Source organism: Dermacentor silvarum, chromosome 2 (genome assembly GCF_013339745.2).
Source record: "Dermacentor silvarum isolate Dsil-2018 chromosome 2, BIME_Dsil_1.4, whole genome shotgun sequence".
Classification (NCBI taxonomy): Eukaryota; Metazoa; Arthropoda; class Arachnida; order Ixodida; family Ixodidae; genus Dermacentor; species Dermacentor silvarum.
Genome location: NC_051155.1, coordinates 249,157,657 through 249,176,817, shown reverse-complemented (window position 1 = coordinate 249,176,817; position 19,161 = coordinate 249,157,657). Strand labels below are relative to the sequence as shown.

At 45.0% G+C, this 19,161-nt stretch overlaps 2 protein-coding genes across 3 annotated transcripts; one reads left to right on the top strand and one right to left on the bottom strand.

The window, feature by feature from the left end:
- The first annotated feature begins 153 nt into the window (after positions 1 to 153).
- LOC119443104 (uncharacterized) lies at positions 154 to 1,358 on the top strand. The gene is made up of 2 exons (XM_037708253.2): positions 154 to 435; positions 701 to 1,358. The coding sequence occupies exons 1-2, from the start codon at positions 248 to 250 to the stop codon at positions 1,224 to 1,226; spliced, it is 714 nt and encodes a 237-aa protein (XP_037564181.1). The 5' UTR covers positions 154 to 247; the 3' UTR covers positions 1,227 to 1,358.
- Positions 1,359 to 4,692: 3,334 nt separating this feature from the next.
- Positions 4,693 to 19,055, bottom strand: LOC119443102 (leucine carboxyl methyltransferase 1). Of its 2 annotated transcripts, XM_037708251.2 has the most exons (7): positions 18,410 to 19,055; positions 16,993 to 17,176; positions 16,366 to 16,422; positions 16,033 to 16,277; positions 13,943 to 14,052; positions 5,702 to 5,785; positions 4,693 to 5,309 (listed from the first exon to the last, which is right to left on the bottom strand). In XM_037708251.2, the coding sequence occupies exons 1-7, from the start codon at positions 18,605 to 18,607 to the stop codon at positions 5,171 to 5,173; spliced, it is 1,017 nt and encodes a 338-aa protein (XP_037564179.1). In that variant the 5' UTR covers positions 18,608 to 19,055; the 3' UTR covers positions 4,693 to 5,170. The 2 variants fall into 2 exon arrangements, with proteins under 2 accessions (XP_037564179.1, XP_037564180.1); XM_037708252.2 differs by lacking the exon at positions 16,366 to 16,422 and having other exon boundaries at positions 18,410 to 19,046.
- Positions 19,056 to 19,161: the final 106 nt, after the last annotated feature.

Genomic DNA, 19,161 nt, shown 5'->3' with positions numbered 1-19,161 from the left:
TACGTGCTACGTACGTATCCATTTTGTACGTACACTTGTAGCGTGCTTGTAGCTACCGGAAACAACGTCACGGCGGCCATGTATAGAAAAAAAAAAGGAAAGTGTACATGAGTGTACAAAGACAATCCAAGGCAATCCTGTCATCTTGTGCGCACGCAGTTGGTTCTTTATGATTCTCTGGCGTGCCCCGCGTGCCGCCATAATTAAATCCTGTGTTTGAGAACGTGAGAGCCCTGCTACAGTTACCATGGCGAATTCTTCGCAAGTGGCCGCTTTTCCCACTAAAGGATGGGAGAACAACATTACCGTCATTCCGCGCCTGAGCGATGAGGGTATGTTGACGTATTATTCAAGTAGGCCGGGCGCAGAGCGGAACTGGAACATCGACCCCTTCGTGATAACGTCCTCCATACGAAGCAACATCTGCAAAATAAGGTATGGTTACTGGGATTGCTTAGCTTCCTCAGGTCACGTGCCAAGCTTGCCGCAAGGTGCTTGATGTTGCGTACCAGTTGCCGTGTTATCGCGCTTTCCTTCCAGTACGCGGACAAAATCGCGTGTGAATGTTAATATATAGAACATTTGCTAAGGTCGGAAACAACACACCACACGATGTACTGCTCTGTGTATTCGAAATTAAATCTTTTCCACCCCCTTACCAACCCTTACCATCCTACTTTATTATTTTCTTTATTTACAGTGATGGGCTTGTCTTCATCAAGGCAACTTGTTATCAAAGCGAGAAAGGAGACTCGGCCTATTCTGTCGTCGCTGCTGTCAACTCGGAAGCAGAAATCGTTAGAGGCAGCTGTGAATGTTCAGATGGAGAAAGCGCCTGCAATCACCTCATGGGAGTTCTCGAGACCGTTTCGTTGCTGCAGTCGAAAGGATTTGCAAGAGTAGCGCAGCACTTGCCGTGCACCAATATTAGAGAAAAAGAACTAGCAGCTGATGCAAATGCTGTCCTGCGTAAGCTTTCAGAAGTGAACAACCTCAGGGGGTGCCGCAGCAGTATGCAGCAGCAAGATGAGGCAAGGCAGCGGCTTCGCAGGGATCTGCTTAAATTAGAGCCTGTATGTTTATTTGCCCGGTATTCGCTCGCACCACAGGTCTCGTACACGATGACAAAATTTGGTCCTGCCCCTGCGGGGTCGCTGCTATCGTGCCAACAACCGCTTCTGTCTCATGAATTCAGAAACGCCCTGCGTAACCAGCCAGACGCCTGAGCATTGCAGTGAACACATTTAGTTTGGTTTTGTCTGTGGATTCATATTACTTGCAGAAATGCGGTTAAATCCCGTGTTTACATTCTGAGTGACGGTCCTGAGACACGCCGACATAAAAAGAAAGAACCCTTACATCTTGCTTTTGCTTCTCAAATCAGCATGTCACACAGTCAACAAAAAACGTGCAGTTTAGCAATAAAAGTTGTCAGGCAACAGAGGTAGAGAAATATGTTAAAGCACTAAGGGTACTTACGTGTTGGTGCTAACAAAAAAAAAAAAAAAAAAGACATTAAGGTTTTCTGCTATTTGCTAAAATGTGTTGTTCTGTCTGTAGCAAAACAATGACTGCAAAAGAGACATAACTGTCAGAAGGTTGTGCTCATTTGCTGTCATATATGGAACATTTAGCGAGGCAAAATTTGTCAAAACATTCAACCCTTTCGATAGTCCCGAGAGTGCTGGATTAAATGCATGACCTTTCATAGTCTGCACACTCATGTAATTCTTTTTTTTATTATTATTATGCATTTGATGTTTTTAATTTGACTTTGGGAGGCTCCTCTGTTTAATTTGTGATGGTTATTCACTGAAGTAGAAGGGGCATGACAAGTGAAACTTGATTTCACTGTACTTTTTGTGGTTGCTCTTCTGACTAGATGTTACACAGAACTAATGCTGAATGGAAACATATGTGTACCCACCCGATTTGGTTGAAAGCAGGAACCTGTGTGCTCCCTCACTAATGGGCAAATAAACGCTGCTGTATTAAAACAAAATCATGTCCCGACACCACAAAGTCACTTTTACCAATTGCATTATAGTAGTATAAACGCTGCTGTATTAAAACAAAATCATGTCCCGACACCACAAAGTCACTTTTACCAATTGCATTATAGTAGTATAAACGCTGCTGTATTAAAACAAAATCATGTCCCGACACCACAAAGTCACTTTTACCAATTGCATTATAGTAGTATCTCCACTGCTCCTCTTCCTTATCCATGTTCAACTATGACAATCTGAGACTTTGTTTTCTACAATGAGCGTGTTCAAAGCAATTCTTTCTCTCATGCACTCTGCTACTGTACAGCTCTCCGTTTCTTGGTTGCTGCTAAAATGCAATCAATATTTCCTTCCAGATCCCAGGGTGAAACAGGAGTTGTTCAAGTATACACACTTTAGCATATCAATTGGAATGCCTGTGGCACAGTGATATTCTGTCGGGGCTGTGGTAGTGTGGATGACGCAGTGTCTTCTTTCTAGCAGGGCTTTGTCTAAACCGCAGAGGTGAAACACAAGGAGGTCGAAGGAAGGTGGAGGCTTGAAGTGATGAGCAGTGGTCAAACAAGGATGTCGCTGGGGCCAGCATTTCAACAAGGCGATCGGCCCTGATGAAGACAAGTGCCTGCAATGAAACGTTGGCTCCAACGACATCCCTCGTTTGACCACTGCTCATCACAGGGACGAAAGATGAAATTTATTTATTCATTCAGTGTTCTGCATCTGCGGTTTCTGCACTTGGCACAGTTGACTAAGCTCATCTACATTCCTCCTAGCCTTAGAACGCTATCACAACAAAAGCAAAGGTGCAACATGCCATGCTGTGTACCCTGCGATGAATGCTTGGTAAGAAACGTGGCTGCTGCTAAATGTTTGCAGTGTCAAATAATGAGAATTCATTGTGATATAGTTGTCACACCATCATCATACAGCCGTCGTCACACCAATGTCATCATACACTCCTCGTCATCCCATTGTCATCCTACCGCCAATATATATCAACATCATTCCATCGTAACCACACTGTCGTCATTCAATCATGATTATGACGCCACTGTCATGCCATCGTGTCTAAACATGGTTGTTTTCATGCTATCATTTTGATGCCGTCGTCGTCATGCTGTAATCTTTTTACTATCTTCACAATTTAAGAATAGTCACCCCATTGTTCTGATGGCAGTCATCATAGCACCTTCAGCTACGGCAGTGTATGCTTAGAAAGCCAGTGAGCGCTATTGGAGAGGAGTTTAGTAGTTTAAACGAGAATGCTATAAAACATTCTTTACATTAAAATGTCATGGAAGAAGCGGGACCTTCAGACCTCCAAGCAACTCGGCAAGCTCAGGACACGGAGCGAAAACACTTAGCCCATACCAACGCTAAAGCTTAAACATTCGTAATCGTCCTGGGAGCTTTTTCTCAAGTAGATTACGAGCCGTCTATCTTTAATTTAAATGTTTGTAGAACATAAATTTGATCTTTTTGCTTTTACTGAGACATGGTTCTGAAATGCAGATATTACTTTTGGTGGTTATAAATGTGAAGAAGTTTATCATAAGCACGAGTGTGGTGGAACTGTTTTACTTTACTTGAAAAATGATATTTCGTACTAGGTACTGCCTGTGCCTTTGTGCATTACTGACCACTACGAGTCTGTCGCTGTAAAATGTAGGTACTATCTGCTTGCATCAATGGGGGTACCACACCCCTTCAGATAATTCATTCAGGTCATTACCACTGTGTAGGAATATGCATCTGATCCAAGTCTGCCTGGCATTTTGGTTGGCAACTTGAACATGAGCTATTATCTACCATTTAATACTTTTGATCTATTAGAACCACATAATATTACCAATGGAATCTGACAACCATAATAACATCAGGTGCCAAAACATTCACATATGCATTGTGTAAAATATTGGCAGTATCTTGCACTGAATAAGGACCGATAGTTGAGCTAGTTACTACTGATTCATACTTTTAAACATAGTGTGTGTAATATGCACACAAAAAGGCAAAAGACACAGACACCAGAACTGCAGTCTGTCTCTTCTGCACTGCATTTACAAGGATAATGTGCACCTTAGTCTACCAAATGTAAAACATGTGAACTGAGAACAAATGGTGTCAGTGTTCTGTGCTAAGTTTTTGTGTGATGCAATGCACACCCAAATGTTACACATTTGTCTTTTGTTTGACCAGTAAATTGCTTATGGGATCTCCCTATCGCCAAGCTCTTCCCTGCTTAGAAAGGAAACACAAAATTTAGAAAGCGAATTCAAGTTTTAGTGTCTTTGTAAACATTGTGTAAATCACTTCACATATGCAATGCTACAATAGCATGGGCTTGAATTACTAAAAGAAGGTTGGGCCTTCATCAGGTGTTCAAAACACCTTCAGCCCAATTTTCCTTGGTTTCAAGTGTATTCTGTGAATTGAAATAAAATTAAGTAGAAATAACAAAACACGCGTGTGCTAAGGCTGCATATTGTTGTGGGTAACTAATATATATATATATATATATATATATATATATATATATTTTTTTAACCTCCTAACAGCATATATGACTCAGTGGCTTCCCCTTAAACTGTGCACATTGAGACAATGGCCTAAGCTCTGTGTGGTCATTCATACACTTTGTATAAATGTGCGTAATATGACAGCTGGGCAATGGAACACACACTTTGTTGTTTGTACATGCTTTAATAATGCTTCCGACATCAACTTTTACAGGAACACGTAACTTGGTGCCATGTAACTTGAATGGCATGGAAACCAAGGTAGGCCAAATATTAAGCAGGCTGTACTGCGGTAGGTCCATAAAACAACTAACTACACAGTGGGCAAAACTTATGCACCAATAAGCATGTCCCTGCAAAGCACAGGAAACCTGCTTTGTTAGCAACAAAAATGGGACTGCTGTGATGAAATGAATGTGCGGTAACCAACAAATTTATCACTGGGATACTGCATTTGTGAGCGCACAGTAACGTAACATACTTTTTCTTCCACATTCCTGTCGCTGCCCACCAAAAAGTTTTCAATCCTAGTCCCAATTCCCTAGGCAACACATATGCCACATGAGATGTCCACATGTGCTGCCCAGACGGGATAGGCACCAAACCAAGTGTGGCAGTTCTTTCTTCACAACAGTTGGCACATCAGTGGCTGTCGAGTGGGAAACACAGCTGCTCAAACTTGGAGGGCACACCTCCACCCTTGTACGCTATGCAGAGGCAGTAGTGGGACAAGAGTTGATCCAATAGCTCCCGTTCATCCAGCATCTCCAATTTCTCCACCCTGGAAGCCAAATAAATGACAAACACCACCTTTGAAGCAGTGAGATATTTTTCTTTGGCTTTTTTTCTTTTTTAAAAAAATTGTATTTCATACATTTAGGTTTGCCCGCAGGGCATTTAACGATGAAGAAATATGGTTTTAAAAGCACTAAAGTAAGGCTCTGAAGTGGTGGCATATAATGAGAAATAAACAGGTAATAAATGTAGCATTAAATATGGGGAAAAAGAAAGTGTTGCCTAGGAAATACATCAATAATAAGCTAATCTTAACAGGTGCTGGACAGAGGTACATGCAGTGGATATGTTTGACTGATAATTAATTGCTAAAAAGTTATAAATACAAAGCTAATGCAGTGCAGAAATTGACTGAGCACTTGTGCTTGCAAAACTAACCTGTGTAATTCAAGGGCGGGGAATGACTGGTAGACCTGGTTCATAGTCCAGACTCTGCACACTTCCCAGCCTGACTGGCGAATCCTGCATTGTTGACAATGCAAGCAGCTTGTCATGCATAAATGAATACTCGGCAAAAGTGTTTTACTTATGTTTATCATTGCACCACTTGAAAGCTGACTACAAAACCAAGGGAGTCAAAAGCATGTAAATACTTGGAAGCCTTCTTAAAAAGAATGTAGCATACTGCTGCATTTTCAGAATAAAATACATTTCTTTGAACTTAAAACAGCCACTAGAATGGGCAACTGCTGGGCTTGCTAAAGTAAGTGCGCATTTGGAACTTTTTGAATTTGTTCAACAGACAATATATTTCTTACCATTAGGGAATACTTAAAAAATATAAAACGCTTGTCTAGTGTTCTACTTTAGCCTAATAGCGGGATCGAAATGCACATGCGCAGAACACCAAAAGACCCATAGTGCGTGGTTTACCTAAAACATGGTGGCGTTCTCGGCTGCCCGTTTCGAACGAAATTTGGCGTTTCTTTTGTAGAACTGACTTAATTTGCAGCAAACGACTGTGTAAAAGGCCTCTTCGACGACAGTGTTATAGATAACCTTGCGGAGTTTTCAAGATAGCTTCTCGTTTTGAACGCGCCGTGGCCTCATGCGAGAGAAACAACTTTATTAAAGTCAAAATAAATTTCATGGAGGGATGGTGGTCAGGTGATGCCAGGCCTAATGAGAGACCCAATGGCAAAGTCGAGAAGTAAGTGCAACGACACATGGCCAGATCTCGGAGGCCATGGTCAACAGGCTTGCATTGATTTTGTCACAGATCAGCATACATGGAAAGTACAAATACAACGCGCTCCCGGCTGTCGTTGCATTGCCTTTCGCACTTTTGGGACGCACACGCAAAGTTTGTAGAATACATAAAATTCACTATATATACGAAATTTAAAGCATCATTTGAATAGCATCCCACACCAAAACTACACTATCACGCTATACTAAAACTCCCTTTCTGCGAAGTTCGCTTGCAGAATGGCAATGCTATTTCCCTAAACCCCACTATTATGCTAACGATAAACTAAAGCTGTCTAATGTCACATGGTGACAAATATGGATTTAGGTTGATATTGCGACTTCAGCATGTAATAGTAGTCAGGTTAAAATTTATGTTTCCAAATTTGAAGCAATTCCTTTTTCAATTAAAACCTAGCTAGCCCTAGTTCATCATGGTTACAATTTGGGATGGCAGGTGAACCGTCTCAAGGAATTTGAAAGTGGCATTGCCATGGTGCATTTTACCGGTAGTTTCATGCCATTTTTGGTAAACCAATATGTTACAAATATTACTCTCACTAAGTGATACATATGCAGAAGTTCGAAGTTATGCTGAAATTGCATTTACAGTAAAAAGCTCGATGATACGAATCTCACGGGGTCACGAAAAATATTCGTATTAGCCGAAATTCGTATCATCGAAACACAATTAAAACTACTCTCGAATCTCGATAATTCGAACTCGAAGGGGCCCGAAAATTTGTTCGAATTAAAAGGACGTATTTTTGAAGTATTCGTGCACCATAGCACGATGCACGAACGGTGCGAGTCGTGAAATATCGCGGCGCGCAAGCACATAGCAAGCGCGGGCCACGAAACTGCCCACGCAGGCTAACGGTCGCTTCCCGATAACGAGAGAAAACGAAGCTTCAGGGAGCGAGCGGGCGGCGCCGGCACACGGGTGCGCGCGGAGACCGTCGAAGGTGAGGGAGGAGGCCGGTAGGGAAGCGGATTTGGCCGCGTCAACTCCGCCGCTTCGGTGGCTCCCCTCGCCCTCCCTCTCAACTCCCTCGTAGCTCTCTCACCTTCGACTCCGTGCGCGCCCGCCGCCGTGCTGGCGCCAGCTTATTTTAGCCGCCCCCTGAAATTTCGTTTTCTGCCGTTATCGGGAAGCGAGCGTTTGCGGGCGTGGCAGTTTCGTTGGCCCGACTGTGGTGCCTCCGCCGCTGCTTCCCTCTGCGCTGCTGCCGCAGCGTGCAAGGTCAACATATGACTAGAAAATAGAGAAGGGTTCACTGCCATTTTATCCGCGTGGCTGAGACGTCGGCACTATTGTGTGCTAGAATACGGTTGCCTATAGACCTACACCATGTTTGTAAACAGCGGTAGGCACCGTCGATATATTTTAGTCCCTATAGCGACGTCGCGTAGGCTCCGCCCAACGTTTGGCTCCACCCACGTTCGCCGCCATGCACCGCTTGCACGCGCGGATGGCGCATCTTTTTTTAATGGGGTGGGGGAGCTAAAACCACGATATCATTATGAAGCACACAGTAGTGGGGGCGCCGGATTTAGTTTGGCTACATGAGATTCTTTAATGTGCACCCAGTGGACGTTCTTGCATCTCGCCCCCATCGGGATACGGCCGAACGAGATGCTAGGCCTCGCTCGTTGACCGCCGCAGTGACGGCCGACAGCGCTTGCGACCTGGCCTGCTGCTCATCATTGTGCGCTTATTTTTGACAACACGATTAACGTGGGCTTGAATGAATTGGTTTTGTTGGTATCGTTGGTACGAATAGCAAACGAAACGTAGTACTTGCAAGCCAGCCGAGCCACCTCGTTGAGACGGGCGATGCTTGGTTCCCGTCTGCGAGACGAAATGCCGTTCGTGCCAGTGGACGCTGCTTTACGACACACGCGCAAATTCGAGATATTTTTCTATTAAGCGCTATTTCAAGTTAAGAACAAGCTGTAGCCGATTTCTACGTCGCCGTGAGCGGTGATAGAAGCGATCGCCTCGGTGATGGGACCGGCGAGGTACCGGCTAGGGTTCCTCGATGCGTGCGCCCCCCTCCGCCGCCGTGGAGGGTGGAGACAACCGCGTCGTCTGCTACGGCGTCCGCCATTATGATGCCCTCTCCGCAGGCAGCCAGGGTAGGCAGCAAGCGGTACTTTGCGCAGCTGCACGTAGACTTCGTTATGTAAAACGTGTGGTACTTTAACGATATGACGAGAACACAAAGTTTTCGCATCGGCAGCGTGAAGGTCTCCGATTTACGTTCTGAAATCTTTATTTTTAGAGCGGAATTTGCAGCCGGTCTCGCTGGCAGCGGAAGGCTACCATACACGCCAGCTGCGTAAACACCTTAAGATAGCGTCTTGTTGGGCTATGTATTGGTTAAACGTGCGAAACACACACACACACACACACACACACACACACACACACACACACACACACACACACGCGCGCGCGATTCCCATCGCATTTCGTTGTGTGTGTTTTGTGCCTTCAACAAAATTGTAAAAAACATTCGTGTTTTCGAATCAGTCATCAGCTACCCCATTTATGGACTGCATGCTGCAACACAGGGTATTCTGAGTTTTTTTATTTCGTTTACCGTCCTGTAAATGTGCAGATGGGTAAACATTGTTGGGGGGGGGGGGATACATGTCAGATGATTTGGTGCTCTACATATGACTTTTGTGTCATTAAATCATGGCTCTCATGCAGGCATTGACTATGAAACCTTGTTGAGCATGTTTTCCGCAGCAATATAGCTTAAACCGGTAACTGTTATAAAGCAGCCGGTCATCAATATCTTTAAAATAAAGCGGCCACACGGCTTCTCAACGTAGAGGAAACAAAATGCATTCAATACATAGCGATTTCTCATGTCGTACATTGTTTATTTGGTTGAGAATTTTTTCAAGAACAAGCGCTACAACTCACTGCAAATTAACTGCAGCGCATGTCTTGCTTCCACTCCCACTGATTCTCGTGGCTTCGAGCTGGCGCGACATGCATGTCACGATTTTCATGTTATTAGAACGTGTCACCCATGGTCGTCAGACATTGTTGTCTCGTCATACCAATTTTGGTATATATCAAGTTAGCGAAACGTCTGCAAAAGTACCAAGACCGTGGCACGCAAATCATGCCGCTCATGACATTCATGCTTTTATTTTCATGTTATAACCTGTCATTTATGTTCGTCATGCAGTCATCTTGTGGCATACCAATTTTCGTATTCATCCCATTAACGAAACGGCCAGGGAAGCACCAAGACCGTGACACGTAAATCATGCCGCTCATGACATGCATGTCATGATTTTCATGTTATGACCTGTCATTTATGTTCGTCATGCAGTCATGTTGTGCCATACCAGTTTTAGCATACATCCCATTAACGAAAGGGCTAGGAGAGCACCAAGACCGTCGCACGTAAATCATGCCGCTCATGACATTCATGCTTTGATTTTCATGTTATGACCTGTCATTTATGTTCGTCATGCAGTCATGTTGTGGCATACCAATTTTAGTATACATCCCGTTAACGAAACGGCCAGGAGAGCCCAAAGTCGTAGGCGGCTAGATAGATAGATGGATAGATAGATAGATAGATAGATAGATAGATAGATAGATAGATAGATAGATAGATAGATAAATAGATATGCTCAATGTCGCCGAAGTGCGCTAAGAAATGCTTCGCATTTAAAAGCGCACAACGTAGGCGCAGATGTTTACGCACTTGCAGCTCATGCACAACAAGCGTTTAAGAACGGCGCATTTTGTGCTATCCAGAAACGAACGAGTTAAACAGGCACGTTTACATGCCAGATATCAAGACTACAAGACGGACAAACGCTACGGGAAATAGCGTGCAAATGAACTATTACACACGGTGCACTGGTGATTACGATTAAGCCCGATCGGGACCTGATTTCTCAACAATGATCGGGTTCCTTCTGCAGCTTGGGCAAGGGAGCTGATGACGATCGAGAAATTCGATCCGGATAAGGCTCGATCGCGATCAAAAGTGCCAGTGTCACACAGCTTCAACTCCCCAAACACAGAAAGGCAATAACGTATACGCTGCACAAACAGGAACGGTCCGTGGGTTGCCACTTGTCGCGCCTGATCTTTACCAGCCACAGGAGTCGCCTCTTCGGATCTTTCGGAACATCTTCCAGCCATTTCGCGAATGGTTTGTGCACTGTGGTACGCAACACCTGGGCATTTTGCCCTAGAAGACGCCGCACACGTGTCTCACTCAACCAGCCGCGACGATGCGTGGGGAGCGCAATGGCGGCCGCCGGTCGAAAGGCGGCATTCACCCCTTCACAGAATGACTCCACCCTCCACGGCGGCGGAGGGGGGCGCACGCATCGAGGAACCCTAGTACCGGCTCTACGGCGACGCCACCTGTGTAGGCCCGCGCTATGTGAGCTAGCTGTTGTACGCGGCCGTCCGATCGCTCCAACTCTGTACTAACACTGTACATTTTGTTTCGCGCTCGAAATTTAACTGACACGTTTAGGCGCGTTTATGACTTCCACACTGCAATAAACGCAGCTGTGACCCTGCTGCCTGCGTATGTGAACGTGTGATAGGATATTTACACTGCTGGGGGCTCAATTCTTTGAGATGAAAACAAATTCGAATGTGACGTGTTTTTTTGGGCATCTGCTCGCTCGACCTACATTCAAGGCTAATCCTAATCTAGCTTTCCCACAGTGCGGCAAGCAATTATAATGGCACGCTAATAACGATATATGATCCTAAGATCGTAAAGATCCTAAGATCGGCTAATGCACGCCAATCAAAATAAAAGAGAAGCTTAACGGTTACGAAATGTATTGCGCATTGCGCATTGCGATGATCTGGTATCATAATCTAACTTTCGCTTTCTACCGCGGCGGCCCATTGCTTGCGACGGTTTTCATCAACAGGAAACCTATAAAAACTTTAGTCCCTTGCGTATTTCGACGCAACTCAGCTCGTCCATATACTGCGTTTCTTTCATTGTAATATCATAGAATAAAGACCTCACAGATGGAACCGCACAACCACCCGCGAAACCCAGCGGCTGCTGTGGTAGGCGGGACACGGGAGGCGGCTCGGCGGCGGAGTGCCTACCAAGCGAAACTAAATTCTGACGACAGCGCCACCGCATTTTCGTGACGTAGCGCCGTGGTGTAGGTCTATAGAACACTCTAGTCGGCACGTACACGCTTGTTCCGGCGCGATGCAGAAACGGCGACCTTGCAATTTGAGAGAGAAGGAAATTTCCGCCGCGGGTTCTTTTTTATTATTGCGATAGCAATTATATGGACACTTCTACCGGATTTCTGCCGTCGTCGTCGCCGTGAGGTTCCCTATAGATAAAATCTTCGCCGCGCGCCGTATGCCCGAGCGGAAGCGTGCGGGGACGCGCGCTATCACGGAGAGCGAACGCACTCAATCACCCACGCGCAAGCAAGGAAGCGGGAAGCCAGCGCCGGAGGGAGCGCGGGGGGGGGGCGCACTTCTACGCTGCCAACAACCGCGCTCGTCCGCACGTACCTTCGCCCGCTGCGGCGTATGCTTGCTGCCAGCGTTTTGACAGTCGTTGTCTGCAGTCATTCAGTGTGATCTATTCGTGTTTGTGCGCGCTCACACCACGCTTGTTCATTCAGTTAGTAATAGTCGGGTCACATTTTCCAACGCACGCTACACATGCAATGCTGCCCGGATCGGCAGTGCAGCGCTACAGGTCTGTTCCTTCGCACGCGCTGCCCACGGGAAGCGCTTCTCATCAACACCACCGTTTCACACGCGCCTTCTCGTGGTCATCGAGTCTCTCTTCATGTCGGTCTACTTACGCCGCAGCACACCTGCTTACTTAATCAGCTCATGTTTACTACAATTCATATTGCTACCAAAGCCGCTCACCTTACTTCGTATGACATTGCTGTATTGCTATCGCATTCATTGCTTCGCCCTTAGGGCGAAACTGTGACATTTTTTTTTTTCCCCGTTCCTTCGCGCGCGGCATCGAGGGGTCTCTCCTGAGCTTTTGCTCTATGGCGGTGTCGGAGCAATGCAGGTCGGAGGCGCCGCCGCGTGATTTGGCGCGCTGCTAAGAGCATTGTCGGTGCGCGGTATGTTCGAAATAAGCGTGTTCGAATTCGCTTGCTTCGCGTTGACGTTGAACGAAAGCACGTTTTTCATTATAGTCTCGCTGTGCAACAATTGTGCTCAGTGTTGACGTTGCGAGGCCTAGCTCCTTAGCCAACTCCGTCCGCTTCCTCTTGGGATCCTCATCGACCTTTCGAAGAATGTCTAATTTCTCTTTAAAGGAGAGTGCTTTCCGCTTGCGAGACATAGCTCGCTGCGACTAGGCAAAATGGCGCAAACACGAAGAACGCGGCCCGAAGCGCGCAGAAAGGAGGAAAAGTACAAAAGCACCAAAAGCGCCACCGCTTCAAACTCTTCGCGCCCAGTCGCGGAGTCCGCGCTGTCTGGCGTCGCGCCTCCGCACCAAAAGAGAAGGAGAGAAAGCGCGTGACTGCGCGCTGTTGTCTTTCGCGGCCGTCGGTGGGGCGGCGTTTATTCGTATCAACCGACACAGGCTGAAAATCGATTCGTAACAACGTTCTCTAGCACGTTGCAAAGTAATGGGGCTCGGCCGGGACCACAGAAAAATTCGTATCATCCGGAAATTCGTATTAGCCGTGATCGTATCATCGAGCTTTTACTGTACTTCCCTTTGGATGTCTAATTTAAGCTACTAATATCAGGCAAGATCAGAAGTTCATTCGACTTATGTTACTGCTGCAGAGATGAGGAAGAAACATTTTGATGAACACTGTAACACACATAGCAAATATATTTGAACCTTGATTCAGTCATATCTATGGATAGAAAGTGATAAATCAAAGCAGAAGTGATTAAATACCTAGAACTTGTAGCTGGGCTAGTTGGTAATTCATCTGGGTAACTTCAGGGCACAAGAAGACACGCACTCACACACAAACAGAGGGGGTCATTTCTTGAGTGTGTGACTGTATGCATGTATGTGAGTGTTTTCTTGCACCCTGAAATTGTTACCAAGATGACTACATACACTTTCATGAACATGGAAAATGTAAAGATAACACTAAGTTAGCAATTGTTCCAGCAAATACAACTGCAGCTCTCTCGGCCATTAGCTTTCATGGCTTGTCAACTTAATGTGCAATATAGTATAGTCAAGTAATGGCTAAAACACAGAAGACATTTGTTTACAGGGGCAGTCATTCAGCAGACTGGAACGGATAGTGTTGACCCTTCCCTCATATCTTCAAATGCCAATGCCCAAAGGTATATTTATTTTGCTGCTTTTTTGGTATTGGTCACCACTTACAGTGAAGTGGAAATGATGACAGCAGTGTAACTAATAAAGGAAAATACAATCCACTAGCCTTTCCTCCTGGGCTTTGATGGTAGTGCATGCCTGCAGCCCCGCTAGAAGGCAATTGCGCTGCTTTAGGTTCTCCACCATCACCTCAGCAAACTTGTCGTCCATGTTGACCTGCACAGATGTAACCAAACAAGACAAAGGAGGTCAGAGGGGGATAAAGACCTGAACGGATTAACAACGGGCAAACAAGAAAGCCTCAGCCCAGAGCCAACATTTCAACACTCATGTTTTTATAAGCTTAATCGCGTGCAGAAAAATTTTGAGGTCGACAACTTTTGTGGTTTTTGTGTTATACATAGACCATTTTCATGGTGATGCGGTGGGTGCCGCCATGTTTGATCACATGTCGATACAATTGTTTGCATAAGCTGCCTCCGTGTTTACAATGGATGTGCGTGAAGCTCGGTGCAGCCCAGCAAAACTGTTTCCCCGGATATCAGCGACAGGGTGAAGAACACGAAGCTTTGGTCACAGCTTGATAGGAGACGGAAGCACTTTCGAAGGTCCTTACGCCTTGTTTAAACGGCGCGAGCAGTGTATACAGTGCTTGTACTAGAAGCAGAACTAGAAATATATTCCAAGCTGTAGAAACTTTTTGCTTCTGAATTAAATCAGGATCAGTGTCTTTTGCTCTTCGTTCCTTATTTACAAAATGCTTTGAAGCAGTGGCTTTTCATGCTTCTGGCTCGGTAACGTTGCTCTTTGCGATAACTATCTCATTGATTCTTTTCTGCCAAATCACTCGCAGGAGTGCTCAGCTGTGGCAAATTTGTTCTTGCAGAGCACCAGGCTTAGAAAGACGTTCTGTACTTCTTATAGCTATTAGCAAAGACGTATTTATCGCTAGTCACACACTTACTACATGGATCGTCACGAAACATTCAGCTTTGAACATTTGTGCTGTCAGTGTAGTGCGTCACCAATGCTTGGGCAGTTTAAGAGTGCGCCCATTCACTTATCCTTCATATGTGGGCATAAGTTTGAGTGTGAGTTGGGGTGGATGGATGCCTGCAGATAATGTGCGAGAAACTTACTATGCCAATGAGTGGTGCTACTCCCTTTGTCACTGTGTGACGAGCGGTACTCACTCTTGCCGATGTTCCGGGGTTGAAGTCCTTTCTTTGGAGGTTAGCAATCCAACACTGGTGGATGCGTGAATTTTTTATCCTTGAGGAAAGCCATGCATCTCAAAGGGCCAGCAACACAGGCACTACTTGTGTAACAGCCATCCGTGAATTTGGACACACAGATTAATTTTATTTCTTAATATGCCTAATATGCCTGTCACTATTTTTGCAGCCAACTACAGCATACGTCTTCCTTATACCGTTTCACATTTTGCAACATGAATAAAGTGCAGTGCGTTAGCTTTCACCCAGATTTCTGACAGCTGATCACACAGTAGCAGGGTAGTAGCGGCACAATTGTTTCGCATTTGCATGAGGCAATGTACGGCACGCCGCTAAAAGCGCCATCTTGTTCTTCTAGAGCCTACTACTCGCAGGAAGGATCTATAGTGGTATGAAGTGTCAGCATTGCGAAATCTGAAAAGCTCCACTTTGTGAATACAATTGTGAAACTTCATTTCCAGGAAAAGGAAAAACTTTTTGACAGAGTAAGTTTGTCTGTGATATATTGTTAATAAAGTCAGTACTACATATTTTTATCATTAAAACTAAATATGTCAACTGAACTTGCCTGTCAGATCTTGTGTGAAAACAACCACTTCACCTGACCTCAGATGCCATTAGATGAGGGCCGGTATAATGTAACGATTTCTTCTGCTTGGTTCTACATTCCTTTGTTATCATCCACTGCTCATGAGTTGGCAATCCTGATGATAATGTAGGTGGAGTGTGCCATTTGGACTACTGACGAAGCGCAAGAAGGAAGGGAATTGGAACAGAATCTTTGCATTATGCCGGCCCATAAGTGCAGCATGAAGAAGCAAACTGCAGAGTAGAAAGGTCTATTTTACCACAGCCCTGCATTACGACATTCTTCATAGCTTGCGCATAGCTCAGGGCTGTTAAAATGGACCAGACAACGTAACTACTATCAATATTATTGTTACATGAGTGCAAAACTCACAGGGTCATAGGAAACGAGCACCGCATTCGGGAAGTTGCGCGTGATCCAGGACAGAAGTGCCGATGACTCGTCACAACTCATGTAGACAAGAACACACTCTGCGATGAACATTGTAGGCAGCTTAAGGTCTAGTCCAGACTCGTGCACCACCTTGGCTTCGAACACATCAAGCTCGCGCAGGTCACAGCCCACCAGGTGGTAGTGGCCAGCGTGCAAGTCTGAAGCGCTGACCCGGACATCATCATCTGCATACATGCAAGCAGTTGCACTGTTATAAAGGCAGCATCACCTCATGAAAACTGCAAATAAGCAGTGGCACATTTTGTACTTAACCCAAGGTTGGTGTGCTAACACCTGATGCACGATGGATCAGCAGCTGGTTAAACACATCTAGAAAGGGCAAAAGGAGGCAGTGACGTGCAAGTAAATGGTGAAACACACAGAAAAAGTAACTAGCATGCTGGGAAAGAACAAAAAAGATCCCAGCACCATAGCACCTGACGGGCATTGGCAAGGATGCATGCTACTGTAAAGCAGCAGACCAGATGAAGCAATGAAGAAGAACGTAGTTGAAGCAATGAAGGAGAACTAAAAGGTTATAAAAACAAGTTTGTACTGTGCTACGACTTCAAAAGGTCAGCCAGATTTATAATACATGAGCAGTGAACCGAGGACACATAAACATAACTTTTTTTTTTTTTTTGTCCAATATGTATATATCATTGTTCTGAGGAAAAGTGACAATAGAGAATACTCCCTTGAGGCTCTACTCTCTAATTTCCACCAACACAGAGTGTAATAGCTAGCCTTGCTTAAACAATCACAAAACACAAGAAAAGAAAGCATCAGGAATACGTAAGAGAAACATGAGAAGACCATTGACAAGACAGAAAGTCATTTGTAGAAATATAACCTGGAAACGTCAAGAAAACAAGTACAAGCGATGAAGACGAAACAGACCTTCAGTGGCTATTCCTTTGAGGAGCTGCTTGCGCAGTCGGATGTAGTAGCACTTGCGTGTGGTGACGGCAGGTAGGTCTACTTCTACGAGGCTCTTAAACTGCGCTTTGTCGTCCATGAGCCGCCAAAACAAGGTGTCAAAGCCCGCACCCAAATTGACGATTTGGCACTCGGGACCACAGACCTACGGGCACAAATATTTTAAGAATTGACACACATGCTCACCAACAAATCAAACGAAAGCTTAATTTATCCTCGATAGAGAGAAAGCTGATCACACTTGTTTAGCACGCTAAACTGCCGATGGCCCGAATGGAAAACAGCACTGTTACTTGGATGACTTGACAGAAAAGTGTGACAGCACATCAATAAAGTGTGCATTTGACATTGGCAGAATCATTAATAATAAATATATATAAAGTAGATGTCCCATTTAAAGTGAAGCTTTCTGTGCCTACTTTCTCAGGTGTGCCATGGCTGCTGTTACATTGGTCGCTATTATCTTGGCAAATATATTTATGGTTATATATGCAAAAGTTATATGTGAGCTGAATGAAAGTACCAGCGAATGACTTATACAACCCTTGTATGCTGACCAAGTATGTGCACCTCTGTTCTGTGTAACAAAAAAATAACATCCAAACATAAAACCTGTACATGTAATGTCACCTCACAGGTACCTCTAAAGCACACCAATGTGCAAATAAAATGGGGAAATATTTATTATGAGTTCTTTGATTTACTTTATTTTATTTAGCCATTCAAGCATGTGCCACGGGGGATGTGCCCGTTCCTGGCCAATCCTCCAGAACGGGTAAGTCCCACTGTGACACAAGAGATGGAAGATCCATAAAGGTTGTTCGATACGTGTCGTACTTTTCTGTGCATACACCTGTCATCTTCCCTCGACAAGAGAGAGAAACAGAAGAGAGGAAAGGCAGGGAGGTTAACCAGATGCACGTCCGGTTTGCTACCCTGCACTGGGGGAAGGGGTTATAGGGATGAAGAGAGAGAGAAATGAGACAAGCATCACACATCGCTTCCGTCCTTGCGACATCGCTACGTGTAGTATACAGTGCTAGTTCACTGTAGTGTAGTACGTCTCACACGGTGCATTCGCCTGAATTGGAGCGTGCATTTTAGCATAGCTTGTGAACGATACCGTGCATAAACATACGAAAATTGCATGACAGTAAGTTGTGACCTTTCTGGTGCATCAAAAAAAAAAAAAAAAAACATTCATGAGAATAAATGCTGCTTAGGATGAAAGTAAACAAAATTGTAAGCAGCACCGTTAATTGTAGAGGAGTTAATGAGCCGCTTTACTTATGGTTCGCTTCAGATATATTCTAACAGTGCGTTGGGTTTGCGTATTTTTTTATCTTTTTCATTAAATCAAGTCGGTTACTGCACTCACCTTGAGGAACTTGTCCAAGAGCATTTTGACACCTTGAACTCTGGCATAGTAGCCGCGGCTGATTTCAGGTGTCTTGCGTTCCGTCGCCTTGACAAAGTACTGTATGTAAGGATCGTGCCAGTAGCCCTTGGTAACCGCATCCCTTTTGCTCGAAGTGGCATCAATGTTGGTTTGTATCACAGGGTCCTCGTCACTCATAGTGCACTGCTGTCAAGCGCGTTTTCGGATTCGGTGGCGCCGCTTCTTCAGGAGCTCGTCTCACCAGCAGTTAGTGGGAGCGCCGCAGCGTTGTCGCAGAACCATAACCCGTAACCTCCATGCAGCAACGCTACACAGCAGCGATGAAACGATCACCACCAGCGCCGCAAACCCGCATAGGCGTGGAAAACAGATCGAATCCTCAAAAACAACCAAGTAATATCGCTATCATCATCTACACAACATTACGTGGACAAATGATTTAGCCAACTTCCTGAATCAAAAAGCATGGAGTTTTTAAGCGGACACCTTGCGGGATTGCTTAGCTTCAGTAACTACAACACCGGAGCATTAAATGTTAATACATTTCTTAAGTATTGACGCTTTAAAGCTTAGAACTTGGCCGTGACTGCTGCGACAGAGTCACAGCAGACAAAAAGGCCTTAGAACTTTTCTGCAACCGTTCATTTGCTTCTGGATCGATGTACGGAGATGAAACCTTGAAGCAAACTACATCAGCGCACGTTCTTTGATTATTTCAAACGTAAAAAACT

Bases quoted from the DNA above. Each gene is read 5' to 3' on its own strand.
- LOC119443104 (XM_037708253.2), top strand. From the start codon at position 248: ATGGCGAATTCTTCGCAAGTGGCCGCTTTTCCCACTAAAGGATGGGAG. The intron at 436-700 runs GTATGGTTACTG...CTTTATTTACAG, and splicing joins AGCAACATCTGCAAAATAAG to TGATGGGCTTGTCTTCATCA.
- LOC119443102 (XM_037708251.2), bottom strand. From the start codon at position 18,607: ATGAGTGACGAGGACCCTGTGATACAAACCAACATTGATGCCACTTCG. The intron at 17,177-18,409 runs GTGAGTGCAGTA...TTGTGCCCGTAG, and splicing joins TCTTGGACAAGTTCCTCAAG to GTCTGTGGTCCCGAGTGCCA. The intron at 16,278-16,365 runs GTTAAGTACAAA...GCATGTATGCAG, and splicing joins TGTTAGCACACCAACCTTGG to ATGATGATGTCCGGGTCAGC.